This window comes from Bombyx mori, chromosome 8 (genome assembly GCF_030269925.1).
Source record: "Bombyx mori chromosome 8, ASM3026992v2".
Classification (NCBI taxonomy): Eukaryota; Metazoa; Arthropoda; class Insecta; order Lepidoptera; family Bombycidae; genus Bombyx; species Bombyx mori.
This window is the reverse complement of record NC_085114.1, coordinates 6,880,562-6,899,310: the sequence shown is the minus strand read 5'-3', so window position 1 is coordinate 6,899,310 and position 18,749 is coordinate 6,880,562. Positions and strand designations below refer to the sequence as shown.

Sequence of the window (18,749 nt, the reverse complement as noted above, 5' to 3'; positions counted from 1 at the left end):
ATGTGTGCATACTCCGGAGATGCCCCACCATCGATAATTCCGCTAATTATATTTTTTGCGGTTTGATTTTTATTACAGGATATTAATCGTTGATCGCGGAAGTCATGCGTGAATGTTTCATGAACATGAGGACTTCAGAAGGGTTTAAATTTGTAAGTTACTAAAGCGCTTAGAATGTTCACCTTCCTTAACTTATTTTATATCTTGGATAATTAATAAATTGATGCAACACTTAAAAAATATTCTATGCCGATGAACGGGGTCACGTCTCACCTGGTGGTATAGATACCGGAACCCAGACATCAGTTAACAATATGACAATCCTATCTCGAACGCAGAGTTTTAAATAAATAATATCTAAATAATAGTAATACAGTATCACAGCTGTCCCATCGTTCAAACCACACGTCCTTACGGATCTATCAGATTCACAAACCGTTAAATGCCTTTAGCTCTAATACTAGGAGCTGGTTCAAGGACTCCGGTAACCGTACTCGTCAAACTCGGCAAAGAGTTCGACGTGCAACCTAACCTAAATATCAGCCCGCTGACTTTCTCGCCGGATCTTTTTATTTATTTTATTGCTTATATGGGTGGGTGAGCTCACAGCCCACTTGGTGTTAAGTGGTTACTGGAACCCAAAGACATCTACGACGTAAATGCCGCCACCCACCTTGAGATATGAGTTCTAAGGACTCAGGATAGTTAGTTCTCAGCGGGTCGCGATTCCGATCCGTTGGTAGATTGATTCGTGAAGCAGTTACTCTTGTTTTGTTAGGTCTCCCTTGGAGGCGCTCGGGTAGCAGTTAGCAAATCCCACCCCTCCTGGCTGAACCTTTGCTCGCCCACCTGTCCTGATGAAACTGGAAAGGCCTCCGGGCCACCAGTAATACCTCATAAAAAAAACCTTCAAACTGAAAATTAGAAATAGCCAAGAAAGCGGTAACTACTCGGACGGTATTACAATACATCCTAAAACTAGTGAAAAATACACTAAAATTAAAACCAATTCAAAATCGGAAATGTTTAATTTGAAAAGCATATTCGCTTTATTATTCTATCGTTCAGAATTATAGATCGGCTACATTCATTCCGTACTCTCCCCGGTGAATAGCCAGATTTATCAGTATAGGATATTCCGACTATAATACTGTTCACTTTCAGTTAGATGAAATCACTGTTTTAGTACAACACAGGAATATGATTAAATAAAACAAAACTCCACAGTGTAATAAATATAATATAAACAAGATACATCACAGATTCAACATTGTATGTAAAAAAAGGTTTTATTTATACGGAAATTCAATATAGTTTTTTTTATAAACAAAACTCGCAGTCGGCGTCGTAATTCTGTCAGATCATTTGTACTCTAGTATCGTAATATTTAAGAGAATCGTATCAGGGAAATTATAATTTTCCACATTTTACCTTCGCCGCTCCGTACATGCTTCTTTAATGTAAATTAAAATACAAAAGCACTTAATTTACTTTACTAAGCTTATATGTGCAATTTAAATATTAGTAATTTTATAACGAATAAAAAAAATACAATACAAATACTCTTTAATTCATTAAGAAAAAAAAAACAACGTTGAAGATTTCTTTGTTGCTTAGATATTCGACAAAATGCTTATTTTAATCTCACTAGATGTCAATGACCCGGAGCGCATCCACATCGCAACGCGATTGCTACTACCCACTGTTAGACGAGAAGCTAATCTCAAATAAATTTGATAAGGAATATATTATTGACCTTTTAAGGCGGAACGCATAATTGCTTCGTAGAAGATATAGGCGGAATCTTAGTGCTTTCCCATGCGGTCTCACAGTACATATCGACGCTTGAAAGGCAAACGCGACTAAGCGACAATGCGTGAACTTTACAGTAGACTAATTTAAAGTTGAAATACCTGAAAAAAATTATATTTTATCGAATCTAGCTGTAGGATTGAAATTATTTTAATAGACCTAGAAATATATATTTTTTGCGCATCGAATATGGTGATTGCCTATCATTTATGTATTAAGCAGTTATTGTCGCTTAGTCACGTTTGCCTTTCAAGCGTCGATATGTATTTACAACAAATATTTTTATATTTGAAATGTTGACTTTGATTCGTTTTTCAGTGTGTTAGGTATCGGCATAATATCATTCTTAAGCACTTGTATGTCCATAATGTGGTCCGGGATTTATGATGTCTTTAACTTTTAGCAGCTCTGTTCGCGTTGAGTGATCATAAAATCTCACAAATTTACGATATTTTAGATTTGATCGAGTTTCTGTAAAATAATTCTTAATAATAAAATAGAAATCTTTATATCAATAATTAAACTATTATTTTATTCATAAAGCAGACAAATTGCAATGCTTCTAGCAGCTTATCCGAAATTACATCTAATAATACATTCAAAATCAACAAGTTATTAATATTTATTCTGTAGCATCCGAATTAATTACAGTAAAACTAAGCCCGTGACCGTTTACTTAACTTACTATAATATGTAAAGCATAGTTGAACATACATTGCTATGCTATGTGGATTTCAGTTTAGCGAGTTGTGCCATTATATCTTTGTCGGCGTCTGTAGTTGATTGTCCGATTTTGTTCCGGGAAACTGAAGGAGCGTCTGCCATCTGTAAAACGAATAAATAAAAATAAGAAAAAAAGGACAGAGAGCAAGCGAAATTGAATTTAATGACTTCAAAAATATGAATTTGAATTGTTCAATTTGAAACTATGGGTATTAGGTCTCGGATTTAAATGTTGAAATTTTATTTTGATGAGAAACTATTGGATCTTTAAGCTTTAAAAAAAATAATTGACACTTTTCCTTTCCGTTTTCTATAAATTAAAAACAGTTCTAAAAATTTGTCTCTAACTGAGTGCACTATAAAGTGAATCAACATCATTTAAAGATTTTCATTACTGTAATTTTTTACTGAATTAGAATTTTAAACAAACATAAGTTACCTTCCCGCTGATTTCTATACCGATCTCATCCAGCACCTGGTTGACAATTCCAGCAGATTCTTCCTCATCACCAGATTCGTCCATGATATCATCTAGTGTGTCTGAAACTGGAAAATATCCAATGTTAGTACATGTTATTTTTTATTTATGTAGATATATTTATGCACAGATAAAATCTACAAAAAAACCTAAACAGACAAAATTCTTCTCTCAAAGATTCAAAGGATTCCTTTAAATAAATATGTAAACTACTTGTGTATCTTCCCTATTCTTAATACTGACAAAGTGTACTGCAAATTGTCATCAACAATGATGTTTTATTGAAAGTTACATCATCTTGTTATTCGAGGTGAACCCACACAGTACTCTTTGTTGTTTAGTGAACTGGTTTAATTAAGATTTCTGTTTTGAATAGAATTGTTAAAATCAGTACTATGAGTATTGACATTTAAATTTTTTGTTTTTTTCATAGAAATTAGTCAACAGAGCCCATATATAGGTACGACCTAGTACCCTCAGAATGTTACCTCTATCAGTCTCTTCAAAATTATTTAGGTACTATTAGGGTAACGTCAAGAGAAGACTTTAAAAACTACTTGTAGTTTTTTGATCAGACCTCTAAAAATTTCGACATCAATGCCATTATGACACTACCTCTAACAGCCTGGCCACGGGACATTCGCCGATACGAATATTCGCGCGGTGCGAACGGCGAAGCGTCTAGCGACTAAAATAAGAGCATAGAAATGTACCTAACAAGCCACGCGCACCGGCGACCGGCGAAGCGACCGGCGGAATGTACCGAGCGAATCGCGCGGGCGACTTACGATGCGGCGGGCGAGCAAAACAAATGCATGAATAAGGACGGCGCAAGCCACGGAGTCGAGCGGTAGTCGCGGCGAATAGTGCAGTGATTAAATGAGTTTAGTTGTTTTCGCCGCGAAAAATGAACGCCGAAAGTTTTATATTTTATATTTTTTATTATTTTTTTTTTTTATATTTTTAAACTCGTCGTGGCCGAACGGATAAGACGTCCGGTGTTGAGCGATGCACCGGTAGTCGAATATCGTATTCAACAAATTTTAATGTTCACGATTGATTTCCACGGTGAAGGAATAACATCGTGTAATAAAAATGAAACCCTCAAAATTATAATTTGCGTAATTACTGGGGGTAGGACCTCTTGTGAGTCCGCGCGGGTGGGTACCACCACCCTGCCTGTTTCTGCCGTGAAGTAGTAATGCGTTTCGGTTTGAAGGGTGGGGCAGCCATTGTAACTATACTTGAGACCTTAGAACTTATATCTCAAGGTGGGTGGCGCATTTACGTTGTGGATGTCTATGGGCTTCAGTAACCACTTAACACAAGGTGGACTGTGAGCTCATCCACCCAACTAAGCAATAAAAAAAAAAATAGCTGAAATACTAGCTAGACCAGCTATTTGGAAGTCTAGCCACCCAAAGTATTTCTCGTACTTCTTGTGGAATTCTCCATCTATAGGTATACTCCGATTCTTATTCAAATCATGTACTTCACAATATTTTCCAAATAATAGGTCCTGAACCAAAAAACTATTAATTTGTAAGCAATATCGAGATAATTTCGATATAGACATTTCGCTGTCGGACTTCCTTACTAGTCGCGGCGGCGAACGTGAGTACCCGTGGCCTGCAAACGGTGCTGCGCGAATGGTCGTCTCGTCCACCGCTTCGCTGTTCGCACCGCCGATCCCCGTGGCCAGGCCGTAAAATGGCAAATTATGATAAAAATATTTTTAAATTATGGAAAAAAATATGAAAGCAAATTAATAGACTACAATAGCTACCTAGAGAAATAAAATGAAAATATAAATAATAGAACCTACAACAACAACAACATAACATTATGCACTATTTCTTTTAGTGTACCTTATCAGTTCCAAATTATAAATCAAACCTTATCAATGTAACAAACTTTTTGTCAAGAAGTGTGTAGTAAGAAATTAAGCTTACTCATTTCATCTGTCATATCCATTTTGGCATTTGCCTGTTTGAATGCCTCCATATCCTTTGCAATTTGATGTGGATTCATAACCTTATTCATGTTGCCCATTGTTTTAGCTGTAGTGCCCATTGCTCCTGCAATAGCAATATTTGCACCCATTGCTTTATTGTGGATCTGTACACTTGATATCTAGAATCAATCATATTTTAAGTTCACAAAGAGGTTATGATAAATGAGATATTCACAAAATTGTGACAGTTAATGTTACACTTGATCATAGAAATAGATCCCTAAATATTCAAGGAAATCATACAGATTTCTGGTATAGGCAAACACACATTCCAATTGTTAGAAAATAATTTATCTGGTTAATTTTGACCTTCATTACAGTAACACATTTTATGTATTTATTTTATGTGTATTCGAATTACAAGAGAAATGTGACGTACTCTTTTAAGTTGAGTAGAATGCCTAAATGGTACTAAGAGAAATATGTGTAAGCCCCAAGTTTACACACATTTCTTTTAGCCCTAGCACTGGTACCTAAATATGGTCTGCTTTCTACTCAAATCTAATAAGGGTAGTTCTCAGTGATTTATGTACTTATTGCAAGTGTATACCTACACTCATGGCCATTTGTGAGGTTTGCACATCATACAGGTAGACCTTCACACTAAATAGTGAAGCTCTTTTGCAATGCAATGCAATTGAGACTTCCACTTAATGTCTGAAGGTGAACTGTGAATAATTTACATTGCAATGTTTATCTTTTTGTCTTTTTTTTAATGTATTTTCTTATGTATTTTTGCCCACTAACTGTTAAAGAGTTACTAGAATGTTTGGACATTGAAAAGTAAATGCAGGACCCACCCAGATACAAAAGGACAGTAATTGTAGATTCTAAAGTGTGGATAAATACCCCTTTACCTTGCTATTTGCAGCATAAATTCTGTTTTTCTGTTTTCTTAATTGAACTAATTGTTTGGCTAATATTTTGCAACCATCATTGTTACCTTCTTTAGCCATTTTCTTTATTTCCATTTCCTGAAAGTATTATAAAATTTCATAAATTGGTAACCAATTGGTTCAATTATTCTTAATATTCTTAGTCATTCTTAATCTCAAAATTGTTGAATTGCCTAATTTATTAATTTTGGGACAGCTCTATAATAAAATGGCGGTTGAGGATAGACTGACTATTTATTGTCAAAGTTATATACAGACAGATGATGACAGATGGCGCTAGTAATCATTTACATTTTGTTACAATATTAACACCTCCGCTTAACAAAATCATAAATACTTCGTAACGGGTAATATACCAAGCTTTTTTGTGAAATATTTATGCTTTAAAGACCCTAAACTTTTTGTAAAAATATCTGCTGGCATTTCAGCAGTTTCTAAATAATCAACTTTAACAAACTTGTTTGCAACTGCTTCTCTCAGAAAATGGTATCTTATGTCTATATGTTTAGACCTTCTATGGTATACTGGGTTCAAAATAAGTTTTTGTGCACTTTGACAATCATTATATAATGTAATTGTTTCTGAATTGCCTAAAATTTCAAACAATAATCTTTTTAAATAGATAGCCTCTTTACTGGCTTCTGACATGGAAATATACTCTGCTTCTGTTGAGGACAGAGCTACATTTCTCTGTTTCCTACATTCAAAAGAAATAACTGTACCAGACAATTTAAAACAAAAACCAGAAAAAGATTTTCTATCATTTGAATCTGAACCCCAATCTGCATCAACATATCCTTCTATATAAGAATTATCCTTAGAAAAAACAAGACCATAATTTTTAGTACCTTTTAAATACTTTAAAATTCTTTTTAAATGTTTCCAATGAGTTTCATCATATGAATTATTAAACTGGCTCAAATAACATACACTGTAAGCTATGTCTGGTCTGGTTAACACAGCTAAATACATTAAGTTACCTATTAATTGTCTATATGGAATATTTTTATTACATAAACTATTCTCAGATTTTTCCAATCTTAAGTTAATCTCCATAGGAGTTTCTATAGTTTTACAATGTGACATGTTAAACTTTTTTAACAAGCTTTCTATATACTGTTCTTGATCAACAGTTATAGCATTTTTATACATATTCACTCTTAAGCCTAAACATTGCTTTATTTGACCCAAATCTTTAATTTTAAATTTACTACTCAAATCTTGTATTAACTGATTAGTTGCCATTTTACAGTTAGAAAAAACAAAAAAATCATCAACAAACAATGCTATTATAACTTTAGCATTTCCTTCAGACTTCGTAAACAAACACGGTTCATACTTAGATTTTAAATATCCTAAAGACTCTAAGTAATCATTAACTCTCTGATACCAAGCACGAGATGATTGCTTAAGTCCATATATGGCACGTTTAAGCTTTAATACTTTGTTATCATTATCATTACAATCTCTATAAAGGACAGGTTTTTGCATATACACAGATTCATTCAAAAAACCATTTAGAAAGGCTGTAGTGACATCAAGATGACGTATATCTAAACCTAGTTTTACTGCTATAGAAAATAACAATCTTAAAGTAGTATAACGTAGCACAGGTGAAAAAGTTTCATGATAGTCTATGCCAGCTTTCTGTGAAAAGCCTTTTGCCACTAATCTAGCACGATAACGCACATTACCGACACTATCATACTTCTTTTTAAATACCCATTTGCACTGCACTACTGTAGAGTCACGAGGCTTATCCACAAGTTCCCATGCATCATTTTTCTTAAATGATTCTAATTCCTCCTCCATGCTTGATCTCCAAAATTTACTTTCAGGTCCATTTAAAGCTTCCTTGAGTGAAATATCCATTATATTTTGATCATCTGATTCTGCAATACATAAGTGACTATAGCTAAATCTATCAGGTATTTTTCTCACTCGCTTGTTTGGAATATCCTGATTCAATTCTAATAATGAAGGTTCTGGTTCTGATGGTGTTTCAGAAAAACTGTCATATGAGTCACTTCCTGAAGAAGCTTCTGGAATATATGTGATATCATTATCATCACATTCAGTGTCTGTACTTTCTGTAGTTCTACTTTCGTCTCCTTCTCTCTGTTCCTCCGCTGGAGCCTTGCACTCAATAGGAATTTCAATTGTATTTTCAGTTTTCTCCATTATTATAATGTCTCTGCTAGTTGTGACAGAGTTATTTTCTGGGTTATAAACCCTATAGCCTTTTACATTGTCTGCATAGCCTACCAAAATAAGTTCTTTAGCCTTCATATCCCATTTTAAGCGCTTTTCTTTTGGTATGTGCATCATAACCTTACTTCCAAAAATACGTACATGACTTAAGTCAGGTTTTTTCTTTGTCCAGGCTTCATATGGAGTCATGTTGTTTAATCCAGTAACAACTGATCGATTCCTTAAGTATACAGATGTATTTATGGCTTCTGCCCAAAACTTTTTATGTAAACCAGCATCAAAAATTAGACATCTAGCCTTTTCAACTAGTGACCTATTCATCCTTTCACACACACCATTTTGCTGTGGTGTGTAAGCATTACTTTTCTGGTGAATTATTCCGTGTTGTTTTAGATATCTTTCAAAGTCTTGACTGCAGTACTCACCGCCATTGTCTGTTCTTAGAATTTTAATTTTCCGATCTGTCTGTTTTTCTACAAGTGACTGGAATTCTTTGAAAAACTTAAATACCTCTGACTTTGTTTTCATGAAGTATACAAAAACCATTCTGCTGTAGTCATCCACAAATAAGACATAGTATCTGGATCCTCCAATGGACACATTTTCCATCGGACCACACACATCTGAGTGTATTAATTCTAAAATATCTTGGGTGTTAGTTGAACTAGGCTGAAAAGGTAGTCTAGACTGCTTCCCCTTACAGCAAACAGTACACTTAGATTTGTCAACATCAGCTTTATTTGTGTATGAAATACCTGTCGTAGCTCCATTCTTCATTTTGTTCAAGCTGGTACTGTTGATATGCCCTAATCGTCGGTGCCAAGTTTCACTCGACACCTTAGCTGTGGCTGCGAATAACTGTTCTGATTTCTTAGTATATAATCTGTACACACCATCTACTAATTCTGCCTTTCCAACTAGAGTTCTCTGTTGATTGTAAATATAGCAAAATTTCTCTTTAAAGATTACCTTATTGCCATTCTCAATTAACTGACTCACTGAAAGCAAGTTTGTTGTTAAACTCGGTATGCACAATACATTTGAAACTGTGATGTCATATTCTACACCATTCACAACTGTGATTATGTTTACATCACCAGAACACACTACCGGGACGGATGTTTTGTTCGCAACAATTATTTCTTTAATTTCATGTTCAAATGATGGACTCTCAACGTATTCTTTCTTTGCTGTCATGTGTTTGCTGGCCCCGCTATCTATGTACCAACTATCGCAGTTGAAATTTCCACTTAAGAAAATAGCACTAAAGGCGTTGGATTGTTTTCTTTTTTCGGCTTCTAAACTCGGACACTGATTTTTATAATGACCATTTTGCTTACATTTATAGCATTTTATAACCTTTTTTTTTACATTTGACGTATTTGATGTTCGTTTCTCGCCTTTTGTATTGAAATTTTGATCTACCCTCGTTTTTGGTTTCGACCATAGTGCAACTTCCGGATCATGGTCACCGATCTCGGAACTCATATCAAGTAATTTTGTTTTAATTACATCAGAGTTTATGGCAATCCCGGAATGTTCAATTGCCATGATCATTGGGGCAAACTTTTCTGGCAGCCCCGCCAACAGCAATGATCCCACCCATTCCTCGTTTATTTCAAATCCCGTTCCACTTAATTTCTGCGCTGTATCGATTATCTGCGTCACGTATGACGTCATCGAACTGCAATTATCTCGCCGGATTGAAATTAAATTTCTCAATAGACTAATTCTTCGTGAAAAGCCACTATCATCGAATAATTGCCTTAGTTTATCCCACAATTCTTTCGACGATTTAACGGTTTTGACATGTACGTACAACGACGGGTCGATGGTCATGATCAATTTGGCTTTAGTTTTTTCGTCATCCGCGCTTGCTATTTCTTTCCCCGGTTCTGGCTTGATGCAATGCTTCATGCCTTCGAGTACTAAAAAATTTTCTGCAGCGAAACACCACTCTGAATAATTATCGCGTCCTTTTAGTTTCGGCACATTGATAAGGTAGTTGGTAGCCATTTTGACGAATAGTTTTTACACAAATACACTGCGATAATCAATACGATCAGTCCAGTTCACAACTAAATCTCACTGAATACTGTCTTTTAACACTTGCTTTACTGCAAAATCTTGTTAAAACGACTCAATACTGGGATTTTTTTGATTTTCTGCGATTTTCTGGGCCCGTAACCTAATAAAATGGCGGTTGAGGATAGACTGACCAGGGGGGTGCAACTCCCATACAAAGGAAAAGAACATTCAACTAGCGTCATCTTTAGGAACCGGCGAGGTCATTTTTGAAACGTTTTGGCCTTAATGAACTAATAAACTCACTAGATGGCAGATACGAGTTCTGACTCAATAAAAAAGGTTAGCGTACTTTGAAGCAGTGCTTCCACTTTTAGGGAATTCTCCCTTTTTTAGGGAAAAATAGCTGATATTTTGGATGATAAAGACAATTTAAAAAATACCAGGATTTAGGATATTTCGGGGTAAAAAGCAAAGCCTATACTAGTAACTGTTGTGAATTTTAAAATAAACGGTTTTTAAAGTAAAACAATGAACATTTTATTTTATGGAGAGAGAATGACATTAAGTCGAGTTGACAAGTAAAAGAATAAAACAGAGTTGTGTATAAAAACTATTAAGAAGGTTTGATTCAACAGCAACCCTCTAGTAAAGTAAATCATAGATTAAGCCACTGCTTTTTTCTTAGGGATTCCCCAGAATCCCAATAAGTATAATCTGCCAAACTTTTATTTACCTATTTTCGTTGATGTCACCAGAACTTACTTGAATTGTAATATACAGGTACTTCATGTACCATGAAAGATTATCATGGTAATTTCATTTACGAAAACCTTGTAATTGTCATTTCACTTTTGCTAGCAGTTCCTTCTTCAAAGACTGAGGTGGAAAGATTATTCAGTGTTCTCAAATGTAAAAACTGACAAAAAAAACAGGCTTTCTAATGAAACCCTGAACGGCTTGCTTCATAGAAAGTTCCCAACTTTGCTAGCAAACAATTGCTCAATTTTAGAACCGAACAGTGTTAGGTTGCGTGCAGCAAAAGAATATAAAAGCAATGCGTCGACTTCCTTGAAAATTCTAATCCTATAGATCTATGATCTTCTGGGGGCGTTTATATTATATATAACTACATTAAATAATATGCTGTGGTTTATTTTCTGTATTTTATTTATGCTTTCTATATAAAGGATTTATGAAAGTTGTCTAGGAAATTTTAGGGATAAATTCAAAAGAAACTAGGGTAAAATGTGTTAAAAAAAACTTAAGTGGAAACACTGCTTTGAAGTTTTCAAAATTCCAGGGCCGTAAAACAATCTCAAAAAAAAAAAAAAAGTTTTCAAAATGTCGTAACGATTTAATTTTTTAAATCGTTTTTTTTTGGTCTTGGTGTGAGTTATTTTACGTTGTAGTATTAATTTAGAGCATCTTTTAGCTTTATGAGAATATTAGACGATTAGACATTGAGAAACTCTGTTTTGAATTCTCTTTAGACATAACTTGGTTCCAATACTTTTTTCTTCGTTAGCGTTTCGTAAGCCTGTGTAACTATTTTCGTTTCTTACAGAAAGTTTATTATTAAAAATCAGCATGCCTCGAAGATCGAAAATGAAATGCTATTTCGGATGCCTTGATAACGGTGAGTTTACACTATTTTCCCGGTATATTATTTGCTAACAGAATTATTATTCATAATATAATTAAATGAATTAGCACCAACTGGTCCTTCCTATTTCTGCTGCCTAGCTATCATATATGTTAAGTTTTGATCAAAACAGTCGGTATTCAGTCTCGTACTATCACACACACACCTCAGATAATAAAATTGTCTCGAGTGGGTGGAAGTATTTATGTTTTGCAACTCAGCGTATTATATGCTTATTGTCAAGTGGGCCCGAACTAGTTTTTTGGAATGATCAATCAGTCATGCTTTCCTGTTTAAATAAAATACAGCACAATTGATCTCACATCCAAAGTTAGATGATGGCATTCACGTTTTGTTTCCTGGTGTTTGATAACTAAGTTACACCAAGTGGTCTGTGACCACGTTCATCCTTCTACCCAATATAAAATAATGTTTTTATTTTTGTAGACAAAGGTTTGATAGTGACAAAATTTTATGGAAAAATTATAAGGAGCACTAAAATGTCTGAAACATGAAAAGATTGATGCACTATATTTGAACCAGAACGTGTTATGTAATATATTAATTTGTAAGTATGATTACATTATCACTAAATTTTTCATGGTCGTATTTTTTCAATATTTGTTACATACTTATGATACTTTGTTTCTCCGTTTCAGAAGAGAAACTGATTCAGCAAGGAACGTGAACTCTCAAGGATCTTAATTTTTTTTAAATATGTTTATAATTTATAAATTAATAATTGAAATAGTTCATAAGAACTAAATTGATGCCAATTTTGTTTTAAAATAGGTTGTTTAGTTCTTATAGTATTACGTTTGAATAGTTATAATTAGTAAGTTAGTAATATATGAAAATACTGATATAAATTTTTGTAAATAACCTTTTGTAAATTCTACGAGAAGATGATTTTAATTAATGATCAAAAGTCAACGGTCTTCAAAAGCATTATTTGCAATTATTTAGATTAACTGTGGAATATATTTTTACAAAGTTGTGTTTTCTGTATGAGCAGATATAAATGAAAATGCCCAAACACTATTATGTTTCTTACATTTTCATTATGTGAAATCAATATGCTTGTGACTGAGTATATTAATAATTTATTAAAACTTAAGTGATAGACAGCAACCCCTATGACACTGCTGAAGTTTATAAGCACTGGTGACCACTTATCATGAGCCGGGTTGTGTGCTCGTCTGCTGTTGAGTGCAATAAAAATTTTCGAGACCCTTTCTATTATTTAGATGTAATATTAATGTACATTTAATTTGGATTCAAAGATAAATTTACATTTTATGTTTGCATGTGTATGTTTATAATTCATTTGCATGTAACGAACATCAGTTTCTTTTGTAACAAAATGCAAACTAATGGTTTGTAATGAATGTAATTAACTTTAAGATGATTTTCTTTCAATCTGCTGTTTGTTTCATCTAGTATTACCAAAGCTAAAGCATCAGAAACGTCAGAATAGAAATAATTTAGTTAAAGAATAAAAGTATAACTATTGTAATCATGTCTAAGATTACTATAAGTGTCATTAAGTACAAACTATCAATATTTAAGAGTACTTTAAATCATCATTACATTTTTTAAACATTTTTTGTATTTTTTTTGGTTTTCAAATCATGTAACAAAACGTTTGTGCAGAACAAAATGTCACATGTTATGAACATGATTGTGGGTTAATCGTTTCTTAAATTTCTAAATGTTTATAAGAATGCTAAGAATAATTTAGTATTCACTTTAGTGTGTGTATTATCTCTACAATGCTAGTTTAAATGACAATTATTGTATGACGAAGCATAGGTAGTATTTATAGATGTAATATTTTCATAGAAGGTCATGATCTGTCACGATCAACTTTAAGCAAGAACTGCTATCATTAAGAAATAAATTTATTAAATTTAATTCAAATTGTCTACTATGTTTATAATGGAAAGCTGACATGTTTATATTTCGCACAAATGACTTAATTGACATTGAATGATTTGATTATCTAGACTTAATTAACTTTTAGATAACTTTCGATTTAATGTTAATGAGTACGCTAGTAGGATTAATCTAGAGGAGTTATTGTTATTCGAAGTTTTATACAATTGTACGTTCATACAATCTTTTAACCGAAAATTGTTTGTAATATAGGGAAATTAAATAGCTTACAGAGAATTACAGCTTTTTATTTTAAAAAACTGTTTTCTCTCTGTATGAAAAGATCTTATCGATTAGAATGCTGAACACAATCAAACATTCCTTAATATCTCATAAGTACTACCGGGAATTCCAGCGATTCTAAACGATAAGATTTTTTCATAAAGAGAGTTATTAAAAATATTAAAATTACTAAAAAAGCCACCTGGTGGGGGGTAGGGAGACTAATAATCGACCGTAGCGACGCCTGCTGGACCGGGCTTTAACTAAAGCAAAAATAAAAATGAGAGTTGCGCATCTATCTCTAATATATTAAGTGTATAATCTATGAGACTGACTATTTATTGTCAAAGTTATATACAGACAGATGATGACAGATGGCGCTAGTAATCATTTACATTTTGTTACAATATTAACACTCTATTCCAAATGTTTATTATTATTTTAGTAGTGTGGTGATGAGGTTAGCACTTTTTCACAGTTATTTTTAAAGTTCTAGAATGATAAACATCCTATCATATCTACCAACATTGGAACAAATACTAGTGATCTAGAGTAATTGATGAGTCATAGTTAACTACTGTAAGTACAATGAAATTAATTTACTGCTACTATTTACTTACTAATTTCTTTTCTTCCCTTTCCAGGTTAGCTTTATCTCTTTCCAGGTCGCGACCAGCCTTTCGTAGATCACGGTCATTTTGCCTTTGAATTTCTATAGAAAAGATAATTCTATGAAAAACCGAACCTGGTTATTACTTATATTACAGGCAAAGATCAAATGTTATTTGAAAAAAAAAGAAGAAAAAATATACGTAGTGACTATTTCGTGTTTGGCACATATATGGCATTTTTTTCAAATTTAATTTAGTAGAACAAAATCGAAAATTTAAGCTGATAATGCTTGATGTCCAGTGTTCTAAAATTTTGCCTTACCCTTCACGGTTGGAGCTTTACTAAAAAAATTCATCATAGTTTCCTTTGTATACAATTTTGGAATTTTTTTGCTAATTTTGTTTCTGAAATGAAATTTAAATAAAAAGGTGCACAGCGTAAAATAAATTAGGAATTCATTTCGTCACCTTTTTAACAACCACAGATTAATATATTTATATACTTAATTGACAGCTCTTGAAGTTTAACACAGATTAACTATTAGATATTTGCTCTAAGGGATTTCATAACCTGGTAACTAAGACCCTTAAGCCAAGTCTTATTTCAATTTTAATGAAAACTTTATAAATGAATAATGATATGTAATCAAATGAAAACGAAACGAAATGAAATGAGATGAGATGATATAGGATGAATTACTTATAATCTCAGTAAAACAGTGGCCATTTGCTGAGACTTTTCAGTGGACCTTTTGGATGATCACGAGAAGTTACGTTCAGCTGCTTTGTTTCATTTTCCCACATTTGTGTACTTTCACAGATAATAAACCACCGTTAATACACCTTTAAACCTGAAGAAACACTAAACAGACAAAATAAAACAAATCACACAACTTCACTCCTCGCGTTCCCGCCAAAAAGTCCATTATTAAAACTTTTTTTAACGGATTTTATGATCTGGTAACTATGACTTTTAAGTCATGTCTTATTTTAATTTATATTCATATTTTTATGAAAAATGATATTATGGAGTGAAATGAAATGAAGATGATTAATTTGAGACATTAATCAACTGGGATGAAATTAAATGAAATGAAATGAGATGGTATGGGATGAAGTATAATCTCAGTAAAATGGTGGTCATTTACTGACTTTTTAAGTGGACTTTTTGGAAGATCACGACAAGTTACGTTCAGCGGCTTTCTTTCATTTTCTCACATTTGTGCACTTTCACAGATACTAAACAGTTAACAAACCACCGTTATTACACATTTAAGCCTGAGGAAACACTAATTAGACAAAATAAAACAAATCACACAACTTCATTCCTCGCATTCCCGCCAAAAAGTCCCATTATTAAAATTACATTGCTATTATCCATAGATAATCCACTAAATTATATTAACTATAATATATTGTATAGGTCTACCAGGATCTGATGGAAAAAGGGAAAAAAGAAATTGACGCTAACGAAATTGGAGTAAAACGTTTTGATACTTTTTTTCTTATAGCGGCTGATTCTGTGTGATACATGCAAATATAAAAAATTATGCAATGATCAATGATAATTTTTGAAAATCTTGCTGTGGCGAATGTGGGATTCGAAATTTAAATGAAAACTCCAATTACTCTGTTCATGAATTAATTAATTAATGATAGGCTATCAGAACTAGTGATGTGAACCGATTACAATTTCTGACTCCGGTTTATTACCGGTTTTTTTCTAAAAAAACCGGTTTTTTCTCAAAAAACCGGTTTTTTTAGGTATTTTTAGGTTTTTTGCATAAAGGCTAAATAATCACTAAATAAAACAAATTTACGTGCAAACGAAGAGTTTTCTTCATACAATTAATTGGGTGAGCATATTTTATATAGGCTTTTAATGATCATATTTATATTATCCAATAATAAAAAGCTTTTTGTTTTTTATTTAATACTATTGTATTCAATCAAAATTTTGATGCAAGAAGCATAGTTGGTCCACTGCGTCACCCAGAAGCCTGCTCCTTCTGGATATTAGCACGTACCCCGACGTCGAAAACATACGTTCGGAAGGCACAGAAGTTGGTGGGACTGATAGGTATTTAATTACTATTTTGTGCAAAGGCCTCAAATGAGTATTGCTCATCCAAAAAGTGCCAGCAATTTCGGTGTGGTTTCCTGTGGCGGCTTCAGCCTCAATATACATTCGCACTATATTCACTGCGGCCGCCGTGGCGTTCGGAATATCCCGTTTTCAGGAACGCAAAAAATCCAGAATAACAACCAGGTTTTTAAAAATTGTTTGTGGTTTCTTTTGGCTGTTCCGATGATAAAGCGAGAATTGAAAATTCTTTAAGAAGATTCCCCAGTTCACGACGCACCATCTCTTTTGAAAACAAAATGTGCTTTGGTTGGCGAAAGCCATTTCTGAGTGTTGGGTGCAGATATGTGAATATTTGGGTCACGGTCGTCATTTCGTACGCTAAAAGTCTACCAACCATATTGTGGTTATTGCACTGTAGTTTTTAAATGCAATGCACGGTAATTTGAGTCTGAAACACGGTTTTTTGTATATTTGATTGAGGTAGCTTGTATATTTGATCTGGTAGCACTGGTGTAAACTGTGAATGTAACGCGTAATTAAAAACCGGTATTCTTAAATAAAAACCGGTTTTATCGGTATGTATAAAAACCGTTTTTTCTCCGGTTTTCTTCGAACCGGTTTACATCCCTAATCAGAACTTGAAAATGGACCCAAATACAGCACATCCATAAAAAAGTCTTCATCAGAAGAGGAAGCGCAGTATTTTTGCCACCTTTCTTCTTTTTACCGGGCGTAATAAATACGCTTCTGTTAGATCTGCCTTCAGCAACAATTCGTCTTATGGTAGTATTCGAAACACCTGAAATAAACCAAAGTTTAGTATTAAATATCAAGACGTGTAATTCCTACTAACCAGTCAACGCTTGCACATGGCTCAATGTCGATGATTGTGTTTGTTCTGCACCTTGTTCATCAAGTAGTCTTTGATAAACATTGAAAACAATATTTCTTGCTTGCGATCGAAGAGGTTTCTTCAACATTTAAACCACTCTTTATAGGAAATTTGAAGCCAAACTAAAAACAATTCCTCGAAATTTCAGTTTTGACAGATGCTATTTTTTTTGTTGCCATATGAAAATCGCTATTTTTTTTCCCTTTTTTTTGCCATCAGATTCTGGTAGACCTATGAGCATTTCATCATTGCCTATAAAACCTTATTCTATGTAATGAAGATTAAAAGTGTCCGTTTATACTAAAATCACTTTCAAGCATAACTATAGTTATCGAAACGTTTTTGATAATATTTTTTACTGTCTGTCGAGGGTAACGCCTAGGTACTTGACCTTGGAGGCTCACGGTATAGGCTGGCCGCAAAAGGGTAATGGGGCGAATCGGTTTTACAGCGCCTATTACGGAATGGGATACTCGAAGTGGTATCTGGAGAGCAAGCCCTTTTGAAGAGCACGGCTGTGCTTTTCATGTTTGATGTCGATGCGCCACTTCCGGAACCAATGTCCAACCAATGTTAAGCGACGAATAAACAACAAACTATATAATATAATATAAATAAATATAATTTAAACTGTATTTCGAGAAATATAAAATCCTAAAAAACGTTTTCCTAACCAAGTTCTCACATTGGTATCTATCTATATATTTTACAAGCGGGCTTAAAATAAGGGAAACGTTAAGCACAAAGCTAATTTGAAGTCTTAGTTCTCATGTCTTGTGATTATTCTAACTAGCGGTTTTATTATTTATCAAAATTTCTTAAATAACAAAATTGTAAAAATTAATTAAATTGAAACAAGAAATAAAAGTACTTTTAATGTCCGTTACAATTTCATACCTTTTTTTTTTTTTTTTTTTTTTATCGCTGGGGAATCCATTTACGGATACCCGGTCGAGGGGGGTAACGGACCGGGTTATGTCGGACTCCGGCGCCTCCTGAGAGGAAGAAGGGGAGAAGAGAAGAGCCGAGGTCCTTCACCTCCCCCAATTTCTCACAGGAGACTACGCCTTGAAAAAGGCGCGCGAAGCACTTGCCCCGCAGAACGACTACCGACTAAACCCCATCGAGCCCCACCACTCCGACTCCACGAAACCCACGGTACCGCACAGTGCGCGCCGAAGGCTCGCCGTCGCCGGTAC

General features: G+C 33.8%; 1 protein-coding gene and 1 long non-coding RNA gene across 6 annotated transcripts; both read right to left on the bottom strand.

The window, feature by feature from the left end:
* Nucleotides 1–1,222: 1,222 nt before the first annotated feature.
* On the bottom strand, nucleotides 1,223–15,103 carry LOC101743802 (charged multivesicular body protein 2b). Of its 4 annotated transcripts, none has more exons than XM_062669925.1 (7): nucleotides 14,895–15,103; nucleotides 14,582–14,673; nucleotides 5,885–6,001; nucleotides 4,966–5,146; nucleotides 2,975–3,081; nucleotides 2,498–2,637; nucleotides 1,223–1,913 (listed from the first exon to the last, which is right to left on the bottom strand). In XM_062669925.1, exons 1-6 carry the CDS (start codon nucleotides 14,929–14,931, stop codon nucleotides 2,536–2,538), a joined length of 636 nt encoding a protein of 211 aa, XP_062525909.1. In that variant the 5' UTR covers nucleotides 14,932–15,103; the 3' UTR covers nucleotides 1,223–1,913; nucleotides 2,498–2,535. The 4 variants fall into 4 exon arrangements, with proteins under 4 accessions (XP_062525909.1, XP_021207603.1, XP_021207604.1 ...); XM_021351928.3 differs by having other exon boundaries at nucleotides 1,223–2,283; nucleotides 2,527–2,637; XM_021351929.3 differs by having other exon boundaries at nucleotides 2,527–2,637.
* Nucleotides 15,104–16,488: 1,385 nt separating this feature from the next.
* On the bottom strand, nucleotides 16,489–17,781 carry LOC101742907 (uncharacterized). Of its 2 annotated transcripts, none has more exons than XR_009973660.1 (2): nucleotides 17,512–17,781; nucleotides 16,489–17,457 (listed from the first exon to the last, which is right to left on the bottom strand). It is a non-coding gene; the product is annotated as an uncharacterized LOC101742907 (long non-coding RNA). The 2 variants fall into 2 exon arrangements; XR_009973661.1 differs by having other exon boundaries at nucleotides 17,563–17,696.
* Between the last annotated feature and the right edge of the window lie 968 nt (nucleotides 17,782–18,749).